A 15,475-nucleotide genomic window follows, 5' to 3' on the forward strand; every position below is an offset into this window, starting at 1 on the left:
ATGCGTCTGTCTTCTATATCGCTCTGTAGCCTCCTTCTCATTTTAAAGCTGCAGCTGACTAGTACATATCCCATCAGCACTGGCTTGACTGACACTGACATGGACATCTTGAAGGTAAGTCTCTAAAGTCACTAAAGTTTTTCTTGAAAAAGTTGAGTCTTTCTGGGAGTTTTAGGCAATCTGTAGCAGCAATCAGAACAAGGAACTCAATTTTATTGACGTAAAATGTTGAACAACATCCTGCATTTCCTTCCATAGCTGTTCCCAATATTTAGCCTTGATCTCTCATGTGATAAAAGCATAAAGTCTGATCATTTTTATCTGGGACCTGTGCTCCAACATTGCTTCTAATAATCTCAATAAACTGAGACATAAACTGTTGACAAATACATTGGAGTGCCTCTGTCTATCCTCATGCCATAGTTAAATTGCCATGTTTATTATTCAAGACACAGTACAACTTTCATCTGTGTGGATCTTTAAAGGTGCTCCTAAGCAGACTGGAAGAGTCTGTTTCAGACCAAACGGCAGTGGACCAAAATGCCCCAGGACAGAGAGATCTTCTAGACAGCCTTAGCAGAGAGGACGCAGGAGATGGACATCAGCCAGACACCGGACTAGATGAAGCTGAAATCCGGGAGTTTCTTTCAGCCAAGAACCTCAAGAGTGTCCGCAATGATTCATCTAGGAAATCCTCTGGTTGTTTTGGGCGACGGATGGACAGAATAGGCTCCATGAGCTCTCTGGGGTGCAACACTGTGGGAAGATACAGTAAGTTACAGTAACTACACTACAACACGGTTAGAGTAATGTACCACAGATTTAACTCTTACTCTCTTACTCTTCTTTTGCAGATCCAAAGCAAAGATGAAGTCTTACCATCTAAATTCCAAAACTGCAACGTCTCTACCCAAAGATACTTTTATTTAAAGGCTATTTATTTACTAATATTTATTAAATACTGTTGCTCAGCAGAATATTTAAAATAATCAAAGCCAAACTGTTCCTTGTGTACTGTTGAATGTTTTAATAAATGTTTACAACTGCACGTCATTGGCCCTCATCACTGACCATGAGACACAGCCAACATATTTCAAAAAGGCACAAATGTACGGGAGACTTTTCCTTTGAACTGTCAAATATAAAAACACACACTGATGCAGTGTTGTCTTAATGAAGAAGCTCTTGTCATTCTGAGTAACTAACAGCAGCAGGGAGCTCTATGCAGGACGTTTATATACAGAATTCATTTGATAACAGATTTATTTTTCTGTCTTCATAAAAAAGAGTAATGATCTGACACAGATCATTACTCAACAACATTGATTAATATGCTGAACTGTTTATTGGTGATAATGATTTTCCATTCCCATTTATTTCACTGCCAGTGCATTACTGCTGATCAGCTGAGTAGTTTAGTGTGTACAATCTTAGCGTGGCACCTGATTGCGTCTTCGAGGTTGATTAAACGCTTTCTAACAAGGAAGTGATGTACAGTGAATTACAGTACAGCTTAGCACTCCATCATCAGTGAGGAGCTCCACTGATTAAAGCTACAATTACATCATCATCAATGAATTTGAATTTGCTGACTTTTTTAGAAGGTTCAAACCACCTTTCATGGCCACATGGTTTAGATGGCTGTTTGACTGATTGATATATTGATTGTTTCCACTAGATGTATAACAACTCACACTGACTCCACCACACTTTACAAGTCCCCAGCTTGTTAAATAAATTCCCCTTTTAGAGATAATAAAGGGGGAAGAAAAATCACATGCGATTTCTTGTTACAGGCACCGAACAGGGTATTAACCCTATAATGCCCTTTGTATCATATTTAATATGAGTTTCTGAGACCTCTGTCTCATCAACATGATCAATAATTTGTCCATAATTTCAAAATCTTATGGACAAAACTCATTTTTTTGTCTAAAATTAACATTGTTGTTAACAAAAAGTTGCCAAAACATCCAATGTATCAAATGCGATACAAAAAATATATAATAAATATATAATAAACATATATCATGCACAACATTATGTAGGAAAAAAAAGATTTGTGGATTTTGTTATAAGGGTTAATAAACATCTCAGTTCCAAAAAAATCAGAATTTTATGGATATTTTTTGATGGGTTGGGTCTGACAACCCATCTTAAAAATCTCTTCGTCTAGAAATATACTAGGCACGTGCACGACTAGACGACTAATCATTGCTATTGTAACGAGTGGGCACCAGAGGTACTATTCGTTTAATCTAATTGCTTTCATTTTAATGGATGCCCAATGGCAGCAACTTGGTGTGTCCCAAATGTTAGGCAGCCATGTTTGGTTGGGCATGTCCTACCAGGAGGAGGCCAGATTTCTCCAAGACATGCTGGAGAAATCTGTCGGCTGGCCTGGGAATGCCTTGATGTTTCTCTGGATAAGCTGGAGAAGCTGGTTGGTGACAGGGAGGTCTCGGCTTCCCTGCTTAGACTGTTGCCCCTACGGCCCAACTTCACAGAAGCAGAAGAAAATGGCGGGGTGGTTTATCGATTTATCATTTTAGATTTAAGGTTTTATTGAAGGGGTTGTCATGAACCATGTGCATCATTCAAGAGTCTGGGGATCTGAGGAAAAGTTGTGTTTTTTAGTTATAGTAAGAGTATGTAATAGTTTTCTTGTCATATTCAGCGTTATTTTATTTTAAGTGTGGTTCTTTATTGTCTGTTTGAAGTATAATGTGCGAGTAGAATGTGCAACAAAAGGTATAAAACACTCATACATACATAGATTACAGAACTTTAACCAAACCATTGTCAAGAGTAAGTATCCACAGCCTTTAATCAGCTCTGTCTTCTGATCTTTGCAACATTATTTACTAAACTGGGTTTTAAAAAATGAATTATTTGGTTAGAATCCAAGATGGAGATGAATGGAAAATTGTTTTAAAACTCCACTGGGACATTTCAAACACCTCGTATGCTGTTTGGGTTAACCGATCCCTCTACAGCAGGGGTGTCAAACTCAATTGCACAGGGGGCCAAAACTCAAGGCACACTTTAGGTCGTGGGCCAAACAAGATAAACATTTATTGAACACACTAAAACATGTTTTTTAAACATAAATATGAATAAAAATAGACAGGAATATTATTCCAGATTAAATAAACTTAAAAAAAATAAACTTTAACTTTAAATATTTTGCTCTTCATAAAAATATATCCTGTCAAAATTATGCAAGTTAGAAATATGAACATGCTGCCAAAAACCCCAGAAAAAATAAATGAAAGCATACACAAGGTTCGAGCCGCATGTAGACGGAGCTGGGGCATTGCTTCAGGAAGGGAACTAATAAACTCTGCGGCCCATTCAGTGTCGTACTTTGCCTTGAGTGTATCATTACGCTGCAGCTCCATCTGAATCTGCACAGGTGCAGCTCAGCAAAGTCCGCTGACTTGGTTCAACATTACTTGGCAACAGGGAAAGTGAGGCAAGTTGCACTGGTGCATTTGTGACAGCTTCACTTGAAATGCCTTCACCACATCATACATGCCATGTCCATGAACTGATAGATTTCCTTGCTGAGCTCAAAAACTCGATTGAGAATTTTTATCCCAACTCAGCCAACTGACCTCAGTATGATAAGGAATGTCGGCAAACTCTGAATCTATTTCCCACATAAAAGACTGAAATTGACGGTGATTTAAACTTTTAGCTCAGATAAAATTTACAGTTCGCGTTATGGTGAACAACAGCTTCACTTTGTGATTTTGCTCTGGTGAAAAAAGTCTGCTGAAATGTCAGATTCTTCTTTAGCTCTTCTACTTTCTGTAGTTTCTGCTCTGCATTTAGGTTTTTCAGCTTATCCTGACGTTTTGTCTCGTAGTGCCGTCTTAAATTAAATTCCTTAATTACAGCCACATTAGCTCCACTAATAAGATACACGGGTTTACCAGCAATATCTGTAAACATATATTCAGTCACCCACTGGCGCTGAAAGGCTCTGCTTTCAGAATCAACTTTTCTCTCCACCATTGTGAGCGGCTAGCTTCGCAATAACAGAAGTTTGACTTGATTGAGGCGGGAATGTTCCCAGTTAGCCTAGCATTCGGCAAGGAGGCTGCAGCACAGCATTATGGGATCTGTAGTTTGTATATTATTAGCGCCTCATATCGCCGGGCCATGCATAACAATAATAATAAATCTATATAAAATGATCTCGCGGGCCGGATATAAATGTACGCCGGGCCGGATGTGGCCCGCGGGCCTTGACTTTGACACATGTGCTCTGCTGTGTCTCAGACCCTCAGAAAAGATGTCCTAAGAGACTTCTTTAGCATCTTCATCTTTGTGTTTCGATTGGGATTTTCCTCTACTTTTTTCTAAATCCTGTTCGAGGGTGACAGGTGAAGCCTGGCCCCACCTCAGGTCCAGCTGGACCACAGACTACAATTTCTCTCCTACCTGCAGACTGCTAAAAGTTTGAACTCCAATCTTACACAATGGTTCTTGTTTTTAGAAGATTCAATTTGTCCACTATGTACCGCTTGTACTGGTGATTGAAGACTTTTACCTTACAGCATCTCGAGGCAACTTTTGTTGTATTTGGAACTTTTTTTTTAAGAACTGAAATTACCACCATGGCATTCCTTCCCAGCTTCCACTGGGACCACATCACTAGGTTTGCCTGCTACCTTTGGGTAAGTAGAACTACTTCTTTCCTTAAACAACATTTTTGTTGTCCTTCATTAGTGTTAAAGAATACGTTCCTGCCTCCCCCACATGTCTCCTTCACCCACTAACAATTCCAAATAGGTCCTTGTCATACATCTTTTTGGATTTTATCACTGATTTTCTCCTCTCAGATGGAAAGACAGTTATATTAACCACTGTGTACAGGTTCTCTGAGGCAGCTAACTGTGTGGCCCTGAAGAAGCTCCCTCAGCCTCCAATTTCAATTCAATTTAATTCAATTTTATATAGCACCAAATCATAACAACAGTTGACTCAGGGCACTTTAAATTGTAAGATAAAGACTGTATTGTGGAGGTAAGCATGGACGACACAGAGCTCTTAATTCTCACTCCTTCTTTATTCCTCTCCAACATCAACTGAACACATCGTGCCACAAAACACAGCAACACACACTTCCTCAACACTGGGTGTGAGTGGAGCCCTCTAGTGGTCCACCACAGTATAATAATACAAGAGCAAGTGCTTTGGATTCTACCGTCAGACAAATGGACAGATCGAAAGATGAAAGCAGGAAGTAGCAGCAGCCTGTGGTTGAATTATCCATAACAATCCATAACTTTGATGGCCATAGTTGTCTTGTGAAAATGCCCATAACTCACTCAGTGCTAAAAGCAATCACTGTTTAAAATTTCAACTGGTTCTCAGCCACCCCATTCCCATCCCATGAAGAGGAACTGGATGTGCTCCAAGCTCAGTCCACAGCTGCTGCAACTGGAACCAAATGAAGGTCGCCCAGCTTTGAACTGCTGACTGCAGTCACTGCTTTAATTTTTGTTGTTTGGAGTTCTCATAAAGCCAAAGCATCAAGCCATGACATTACGCTCTTTCAGGCTCTCCTGGCTCTGTTTTCATGAGATAGCACGCAAAAGCTGGGTGGTCAGGATCCACATCCACATCCATTCACCACAGCCACAGTCATTTGGTTAGCCTGTTCCTCAAATGATGGAAAGGAGTCCAAACTGTATTGGTCCGAAGTGGATTCAAACAGCAACAACAATGATGAATTCTGGGTAATTTAAATGCATTCCAACAGCTAGCAGTTCAACCATCAGGCCACAGAGACACCTCCTGCAGCAGCATGTCCAGGATCACATTACTTTTCAATCACACCCAGTGCACTCCCTTTATATTCCTTCTTACCACTCAGATTAATGTCCTTGTCTGCCCAAAGCCTGAAGGCAGCTAAAGTCACACTGTGCAAGTATATGTGGCACATCTGTAATGCTGCAAAGCCACATAAATCTCATCTTTTATTGCCCAAATACTTTACATTCCCTATAATTCTCCGGCTCTAGCTATGAAAGCCATCATAGGTCCTACAAAGTCCTCTGGGAGCTTGGTCAGCTGTGGAGGGTTGTCCCATGCCAAGAGTGTAAAGAAAAAGCAAAAGCAAATAAAAAAATTTTTTGTATGTTTTAAACATGAGGTCTGAGCATGACAATGGTATTAGTCTTCTCAGCAAAATGAAACGAATGATTCTCTAAATATTATTTATTTATTTCAGTTCTGTTTAGTTTTGAGTGACCTTGTGATTTTTTTAATTGCTTTTTAATTTTCTCCAAAAAGGAATTTAAAATGACTCCTTAGAATTCAAATGTGCAGGATTATTAGGGGTCTGTGTGTAGCACATCCCTTATTACATGTGCCATTTATGTGCCTTCTGAATGAGGGAACAAGGCAAAGCTCCACCCATGAAATGCAATCTCTTATCATAGTGCATCAAAGTCTGCACTTCCAAAATGTGCGACTGCAAAGATGAGGAGATCCTAGAAACTAATAAAGACCTCAGGCTCTGATTTGTCTGATTAATACTGTGGAGTTACAGTAAAATGAGAACATGGTGTTTGTGTAACTCTTAACTCACTGAATAAACATTAAAACCCAAATATTTACTTTGTAAATATTTCTTTAAATATGTGAAAATTACTTGTTTGTTATAAAACATGTAAATTTATAATTGATTCTTGAAAGTCGAGTCCATGTAATTCTTGTCTACTTTCTATTAAAGGCCACCTATTATTGAAACATACTCACAGTATATGCTTCTTCTTTTCTATAATACCGCCTGTTCATGCCTGTTCATAATACAGCCTATAAGTTTAGATTATAGGCTGTATTATTCCTACCTTACAAACTCATGACAGGAAGAAATGCCTTCAGTTATGGTAATAAATCATATTCACGATACTGTTTATATTCCTTTGACTATAACATTGTTTCCTTCCTGTCCTAATCTAAACCATGGAACCACGAGCAGCAGTTTTAACCTACTATGGTACGTTTCATTCTTAGGAGTGTAGACAGTGTTAAGTATTTGCATAGTGAAACTGCATTCTTCCCAATACACAGCTCAGAGATCCAAGATGGCTCCTTAGGTCATGCCACTGCTGACTGGTAAGCATGATGATACACAGACACATATACTGTATACATAGACACATGCACAAACACAAACACAGACACACACACACACACACACACACACACACGCACACGTCACTTACCACCAAGCGCCACTTAAAGAGACATCTGACCAGCGGCCTTATCATTTAGAGGTGTCAGAATGCACTTGGGGCCGTCTACAAAATGATGGCACTGCCTGTCTGGCGCATGGTAAGTGTATGTAGATGGTTGTGTATGTGAGCCAGTCTGTATATAAAAGCTTGCAGTGCATGCTATAGTATCAGTATTAGCAGAAGAAACATAACATGAGAACTGAGGTTCTGTGGGGTGTATTGGCCCTGCTGTGTCAGCAAACACTGGTTAGCAGCCACATACTGGGGAGGCCCTCATCTGCTAATGACCTGGCTCAGCTCAAGGTAAGAAACCATGTCACACCTATAATCAACACACCATTTGTGAAAACATTACACTGTGAAGGGTCAGGTACTTTGATATTCAAACAGAGAGAGGGTCAAAGATGAGAAAATAGTTGCATGAATAACATATTTCCTGTTATTAGAACATTTAAAAATCATTCAAAGGCAGTTTCACTGGTATCAGTGTCTTCAATTATAGAATGCTTGTAGGAATGCTACAAGCATTTTATAATTGCACAAATGCATCCAGTCCAGTATAACTGATTTATGTTTTACTTGACAAAGTAAAGAGTTTTTTTCAAATATAGTTTAAATCAGATCACGTGTTGACATGCTTTTCTATGGATTTGTGAATATTGAGAGGGCATAACAAGATAAAATGTTGACTGTTGTGATGACACCAAGAGGACACAACAACAGATCAGGCGATTACAAACAAAGCAACACAATGTCGAAAAGTAGTTATCATTAGAGTGTGATCTCACATTGATCTGATCTCAAAGATATACCAGCTTTACTTTGTTCTCCTGATTTTCACTTGTAATTTTAACTTCATCAAAACCTTCATCTTCATTCTTCCTTCATCTTATAATGAGCTGAGGTGAACTAGAAATTAGAGCTCTGCTTCCAGAATAACAAGCTGTGGTTTAGCTGTGGCTGAAGTAGACAGTTATTAAGGAGTTTGCTGTGACTCTGACACAGCACTGACAACACATGAACAAAACCTTCACCTTTATTCCTGATATGCTGTTAATATTTGCATACCTATTAAATTAGGCAATAAAAACATCCACCATGGTTTTGAAAGTATGCAGCCTTTGGTTCATAGTGTGAACGTCACAATATCTGTGCACTGATGATAACTGTGATATTTAAAAATTAAACATCGTGAATGATGGGTCCCTCTTGTTTGTTGTTGGCTGAGTGGGTGACTCCAGACCCCAGGTAGGGTGTAGTAGGGGATGTAGATGATCAGCTGATGAACTGGGTCTTTCCTGGCTACCTTGGTGGCCCCACACAACTCGTCACTGCTGTGTGTTTTTCAATTTGATCGGCACCTGAGGCATTGAGTGTGAGCATTGTTGACCAGCTGTCGGGTGCTCATGTCACAACTGTCAATTTTAAAAGCACTCTATTTTTCATACAGTCATACTCATCCTTTATATCTCAAAAACTCACTTGCACCATAAGGTCTGTATTTAAAAGCTTGCAGTGTACACTATAGTATCAGTATTAGCAGAAGAAACATAACATAGGAACTGAGATTCTGTGAGGCGTAATAATCTCTCACACTGGATCCAGTGTGAGAGTCAGCTGGGTTAACTGTTGCTTCCTGTTTACCTAGCTGAGGCAGCTTTTATTCCTCCTTTTCTGACAGACAGACCCCACTGTCAATAAATTCCTCACACAAGTTTATAGCTAAACCAACCGATTTGAGATGCTGGAGGTCAGGGTTCAGCAACTTCATCTCATTCTAAAAGTCCACTATTGTCCTTTAAACAAGGGTTGACAAACAATTCTCATCACCTGGGACCTTTCTTTTGGCTCCCACTGGGATGGCCGGCCTCTTGTGGGGTTGGTTACCCATTGGTTCTCTGGGGCCCTTGTCCTTTGGCAGTGGGGGCTCCATGTGGAGCCTCCCTCTTCCTTCACGTGGTTGTCATCGAGATGTGTGGCCTCAGGTCTTCACTATTCTTGGGGGTCCGTGGACAGCCCGGGTCTCATGGTCTAATGGACCTGACTCTGGCTCCCAGCGGGGTGTTGTTGCGGCCTGTCACCCTCATTATGTATACACACCCACACCCACCCACCCACACACACACGCACACACACACACACACACACACACACACACACACACACACACACACACACACACACACACACACACACACACACACACTTGCACATCCCACCTGATTTATTAGATGCTTTATGATTTCTACAACAGTCTTTGCTGGAACGCTTTGAGGAGACATTGGATGAAGTGGTCCAGAAAGAAGACTTGGAAGCTTATTATGAAGACATGAACCAAGAGCCCAAAAGCAGCCAGGCCAGCCAAGGATGGGACCAAGAGGGGAACCAAGAACCTCTGATATCTGAAAAAGCCCAACCACTAACTGAGGGCAAGACTGTGAATCAGAGGAGCCGCCTCCAGGACCTGCTGATGGCCACCAGGAAACGCACCTCTGGCTGTTTTGGAGCCAGGATCGATCGAATAGGAAATGCCAGTGGCTTGGGATGCAATAGTGGAAGAGGTAGGACTGCAGTCGGAGAAGCAAAACACAAATTTGAATTAAATTTGTTAAATAAATACAGAGCATTAGAACATGTCAACCCTTAAAAATGTGCATGCAGTTGGATTTTGACTAAATGTGCAATCACATATTCTACAAGTTCTTAACTTGACAACGTGACAATTGTGTTGATGTGTTTTCTCACTTGTTATTCTTTCGGGCTGCTGCCTTTCGGGGTTGGCACAGCATTAAGTCTTCATCTGCCTCCATCACACCAACTTCCTCTGCACATGTCCAAACTATCTCAGCTTTGCCTTAAACATTGACCTTCTTCACACTATTCATTGTAAAAATGTTTTGGACAGTCCACTTTTGTTCATACTATAAAGTACGCCAAGTAATAATTTGCAGAACACATTTATGTTGATTGACACTTAGTTTTATTTATTTTTTAAATGAAATATAAATACTTAAAGTTTAAGTAGAAGTTGGAAATAAATGCATTTGAAGGATGATGATGGTACCAGGATTGCAACATGACCAGTTAAATAACAGTACTGTCTTCTTTTTGTGCTTGTGTCATTGTCCTCCTAGGATAGTCCAGCCTTTTCCCGGGGCGCATGACGGATTCTGCTGTTGGAACTGAAATTATATCAGAGAAATATAGAGTTTGGAAAAGTATGGTTTTGTATTAGTTGCATTTCAACTTTGTGTATCTATTTTGCATGTTTCTGTGTCAGACATGAGAAACTGGCTGTTTTTCAAGTAGGTAATTAATTCTATAAGTCCATTGTAGATGAGCAACATAAACACTTTAATGGAAAAGAGTTAAACAACTACTGTAACTGCATGTGGGGGTCTAACAAAAATAAACATATTTTTTACTTACATGAAGGATTCTCTCTATTTTATAGACAGAATAAAAAGTAGAATTTAAATAATATTTGAGATTTTGCTACAATAAAGGACAGTGTGCACATTGAGGAGCGGAGTGACTGATGCTGCTATAAAAGAATACCGCTCTCACAACAACAAAGTGGTAAAGTATGTGAAACATTTTACTGCATATATGACACACTGCAGGAGGACAGTGGTTGTCCACACTGAGGTTTTTAATAAAAAGGGAAATAGTTGTTCCATGTTACTGTTGGCTTCCATCACCATGACATACTTAAGATTCAAACAAACTTTTTACAATTTTTCTGATAATTTGCTAATTGTGAAATAGGCTGATAGTTACCAATAGAGCTGTCAACAAGGTTAGGTTTCTTTAGTAGAGGAGTTACCTTAGCAAAGCCAAATAAATGACTCAAGGCACCGAACGGAAGCAGTTTGAGGACATCACATTATTTATGTGATTTAAGTGATTGATAAATGTGTTACAATCATCATCAGAAAGTAACAGAGCGTGCTGAGATGGAGGAGAAACAATACAGTTGATAGGATCCAATGATAAACGGAAATTATTCTTATAGCAAGATTACTGACATAAGAGGGTCGAGCGAGTAAGAGTGAATGAGCTCTTTGAAGTGTTCACAGTAGACAACCTCAGGACTTCCGCAGTCATCCTGCTTTTCGATGAAAATATTGAAGGCCACAAGTTTTATTAATTAACCAGGGTGAGTGGAAATTGACAGAGCAAGGGCCACTTTGTAAGGAGTGACCTGATTGAGAATGGCAAGAAAGTGTTTATTAAAATAAACACTTTGATCGTTATCAACCTTAAAAGAGCTGTGAAAGCTCAAACGGATCATCGGGCATAAAAATGTCTTTTTTAAAGCTTACAGCTGTTCCACTTCCTTTGGCAAAGATGTGAGGAGCACAAATGAACTGGAACTCTAGAATATAGTTTTAAAAAATACCACACTTTATTATCACGCTGCCAGGCCAAAAAGATTAACATTAAATCCAGATTCTCATTATAGAACAAGTCCTTTAAAATATAAGACTACAAATTGAGTGGCTATTTATTACAAGTTTTTTTGGTGGAGTAAGCTACACACAAAATCAGGGTTCCTGCTGTGTTGGGCCCTAGCTTTCCACGCTTTTTCGATGGCAGCGCAGGTGGTAAACACAAGGCAGCATGGACTAGTCCAGCCTCAACCAGTCTCAGGTTAATCTGCCTGGCATCAACCCAACATGAGCGCAGGAGCAGAGCTTCCACAGAAGCAGCACAAGGAAATTAGCTCTTTCCTCCTGTGGGGTATCCCAAGCAAAGACAGACTGACCATCAAAAGTAGAAGTTTGCCCGAGGCCATCCTCAAGCTGTGCTGGAAAGAACCCTGTTTGCTTTACTCTGGAAATTATACACAAGAGATTTGAGGGCTAGCAGGCAGATGATGCCAGACAAAAATGTAGTTAAAATATGGGCATAACGTGTAAAATAAACAAGAGGCAGAGGCACCAGAATCAGCAAAAAAGAATTCAAAGAGTATATATGATAGAGGTAATCTTGTGCATGGTTTCACAGTGAATGGGGTTTGAGATGTGGACAAACAGTATGTATTTTCCATCTGGAAACATCTGCATGTAACATTATGAGACAAGAAATTAAGTCACTTGGGGACATTACACCCCAGTTTTATTTATATCATGCCAAATCATTAATCACAAGTCCTGAAGGTGCTTAGTCTTGTATAGTGCCTTAAAAAAAGGGTTGACTCATCAAAGTCGCCCCCTTTGGCAGATATAACAGCTGAACACAGTCGTGGCTTCTTTCTACAATAGAAATCAAATATTCTCCCATATCTGTAGCAGAAGTTCCCATAAACGTGGACCTTGTAGGTTGCTTTGCTTTCACTCTTCTGTCCACTTCATCCCAAACCAGCTCGATGGGGTTTAAGTCTGGAGACTGTGCTGGACACTCCATGTTTTCAGGCTCACCACCTTGTTCTTTTTTCCTGAGGTAGTTCCGGCACAGCTTGGATTTAGGTTTTGGGTCTTTATCTTGCTGTAGGATGAAGCCCTGCCCAACTAAGTTCCCTGCATGGTGCTGCAGAATGCTGTGGTTTTGGTTCAGGGTGCCTCTCACTCTGTACAAGTCACCGGCAAACAGCCCCAGACCATCACACTTCCTCCTCCATGTTTGACAGTCGATGCCACACACTGTGGAACCATCCTTTACCTACTCGACCACAAAGATCCTGTGTGATGACCCCAAGATTTCAAATGTGATCCATCAGTCCATAATACCTTCTTCCAGTCTTCAGTAGTCCAATGGTGGTGTTTCATGGCCCAGCCAAGCCTCTTTGTCTTATTCTGACGTCTGGCTTTCTTGCTGCAACTCGTCCTGTCAAACCTGCAGCTCAAAGTCTTCTCTTTACAGCTGAAACTGAGACTTTCTTACTACGACCACTGTAAAGCTGTGCTTGAAGCTGTTGTCCTGTCAGCCGCCTATCACACAGCTGTTAACTTGGCCTCTGATTCAGTTGTGTCTTTGGGTCTGCAGACCTCTTCCTGTCACAGTTTCTGAGCCTTTGGATGCTGAAGGAAACTGTACTCACTGACACCTTGACTTTCTTTGCAGTTTCTCTGTAGGACAGACCGACATTTATAAGTGTTATGATGGTCTGTCTCTCTTCCATTGTTAATCACCTTTTTCTCACCATTTGTGTACCAACACACTACTTTCTGCAGTACAATACTGTTCAAAAATTGCAATAAATAACTGGAAAATCTGGGGTGTTCTAAAACTTTTGACCAGTAGTGTATATAAATAAAAAGGCTAGAAGTTAAAAGCTTTGTGGGTAGAGGTAAGTTTTGAGAAGATTTTTAAAAGAGTCCAATGATGGGGCGTTGCGAGAGTTCCAGAGGGTGGGGGCTGCCACACTGAAGGCTCTGTTCCCAAAGGTTTGGAGGTTGTTGTGAGGGACAGAGAGTAAACCCCTGGCTAAGTACTGCAGTATCTGAGACTGCGTGTATGGGTGCAGCAGTGTCAGACAGGTACTGAGGGCCCAGAGCATCAAGGGATTTGTAAGTGAGAAGAAGGATCTTGTAAGTAATGTGTGACTAGTCTGGGAGTCAAGTCGGTTGAAGTGACATGTTCCAGAGATAAGTGCATGTTAAAATCGTAGCAGCTGATTTCTGGACATACTGGAGCCTGTCCAGGTCTTTGCTGGAAATCCTGAACAGCAGTAATCCAGCCAGATGGTGAGAAAGACTTGGATAAGGGTTTCTGCTACAGAGGATAGCCAAAATCGAAAGGTAGGACTGGAACTTGAAGAGTACAGTACCAGTGAGGCCAAGATAGAGGAATAGTGTGAGACACCCTTTCCTCTCCAGTTTATGAGTTATCTGCTTTAAGGTATACATTTCACAGTTATACCAGGAATTCAAGTACTTCTGATTTCAGTTTTGTTTATTTTATTTTAATAATAATTTTACCTGAACTGAGAACTAAACTGGATAAAAAGTTTGAAAAATCAAATGAAAACTCTAAAAGCCAGGTGGACAATGGAAAAAAACAAATAAAACTGTTTTTTCAGTTTTTCAGTTCAGGGGAACAATGCAAAGAGTTAGATGGTAAATGGGCAGATTCTATTTTTTAGCACTTTTCTGCTCTCCCAGAGCACTCGAAGTGCCACATTCACCCATTCACACAAACAGTTCCTTCTGTGCTTTTCATTGCTTCCTAGCCAACATCCACATTCTGATGGATCCACGGAGAGCAACATGGGGTTAGTATCTTGCCAAACGATATTTGTCATGCAGACTGGGGGAGCCAGGGATCGAACCACTAACCTTCTGATTAGTAGATGAGCTGCATTTGAACTAACATAGTCATCCTGCTGTAACCAGCTTTCTGTAAGGCAGAATAAATCAATATGTTGATCAATTATTAATTGCTATACTAATAATTATTAAGTACTAACAGGCAATTAGAAGAGAGAGGAATGTTAGCCACTTCATCCAAAGTGAGATGGATGCCACATCTTCTAACAAGACCAGGTTTTCCTCATTTTGACAGCCACACATCGAATCAACATTACACAATGTCACATTTCTCCAAACAGAATCACCAACAGCCAGAGTAGGGAAAAGCTATTTGAAACATGAATCATGGGCTTCTGTTTAGGATTATGCCTTCTCCTCACCATTACTAAGCCAGCCTGTTTTCCTGGCTGCTTGGGAAAATCTGCTAACGTAAAGGTAACGGTGCCTTACAGGTCAACTAGGCTGCAGACAGCAATAAAGGATGTCTATTCATTGCTTATAATTACTTTGTCACCTAAGAGTCACTGCATGAGGATTTTCACTGTTAAAAGTACATCCCAAATAGATGAGCTCATGAGCTCTTTATGCTTCTTGTTTCTTATATTACAGAATATAATCTGAAATGGGACACACACAATGTTACTGTCACGGTCGGACGGTCCTCCCCGGGCGACCTGAGTTTTGTTATTTTGGTTTTCTCCTGTTTCTCCTCTCTCCCAACCGTGGCGTTTGTTTACGGAAGTTCGCGCTTCCGGGGAGGGTGTGGCCCGGACGGAGGCTCCTCCGCGCGGCTGTGGACTCACCTGCACTTGATCGCCCTGCCCGCTGCTTCTAATCAGCCTCCCTCTTAGACCTGTGGCATTTAAGGAAGATGTGTGGCGACAGTTAACATCAGATTATTACTCCAAGCCGGAGATTGGCAAGGAGAAGAGAATCTGGGGTACTCTTTCTCCTGCATCTGTGACA

The 15,475-nt window shown here is 40.6% G+C and overlaps 2 protein-coding genes across 2 annotated transcripts; both read left to right on the plus strand.

Moving 5' to 3' along the window:
- nppb (natriuretic peptide B) lies at positions 1–871 on the plus strand. Its single transcript, XM_084916624.1, has 3 exons — positions 1–114; positions 486–771; positions 855–871. Exons 1-3 carry the CDS (start codon positions 1–3, stop codon positions 869–871), a joined length of 417 nt encoding a protein of 138 aa, XP_084772750.1.
- A 6,577-nt stretch (positions 872–7,448) lies between these two features.
- nppa (natriuretic peptide A) lies at positions 7,449–10,461 on the plus strand. The gene is made up of 3 exons (XM_084917196.1): positions 7,449–7,559; positions 9,511–9,817; positions 10,391–10,461. The coding sequence occupies exons 1-3, from the start codon at positions 7,449–7,451 to the stop codon at positions 10,393–10,395; spliced, it is 423 nt and encodes a 140-aa protein (XP_084773322.1). The 3' UTR covers positions 10,396–10,461.
- Positions 10,462–15,475: the final 5,014 nt, after the last annotated feature.

This window comes from Perissodus microlepis, chromosome 20 (genome assembly GCF_051167445.1).
Source record: "Perissodus microlepis isolate ML-2025 ecotype Zambia chromosome 20, ASM5116744v1, whole genome shotgun sequence".
Classification (NCBI taxonomy): Eukaryota; Metazoa; Chordata; class Actinopteri; order Cichliformes; family Cichlidae; genus Perissodus; species Perissodus microlepis.

Coding starts and splice junctions, on each gene's coding strand:
- nppa (XM_084917196.1), top strand. CDS start 7,449: ATGAGAACTGAGGTTCTGTGGGGTGTATTGGCCCTGCTGTGTCAGCAA. Junction 7,560..9,510: donor ATGACCTGGCTCAGCTCAAG/GTAAGAAACCAT, acceptor TTTCTACAACAG/TCTTTGCTGGAACGCTTTGA.
- nppb (XM_084916624.1), top strand. CDS start 1: ATGCGTCTGTCTTCTATATCGCTCTGTAGCCTCCTTCTCATTTTAAAG. Junction 115..485: donor CTGACATGGACATCTTGAAG/GTAAGTCTCTAA, acceptor GGATCTTTAAAG/GTGCTCCTAAGCAGACTGGA.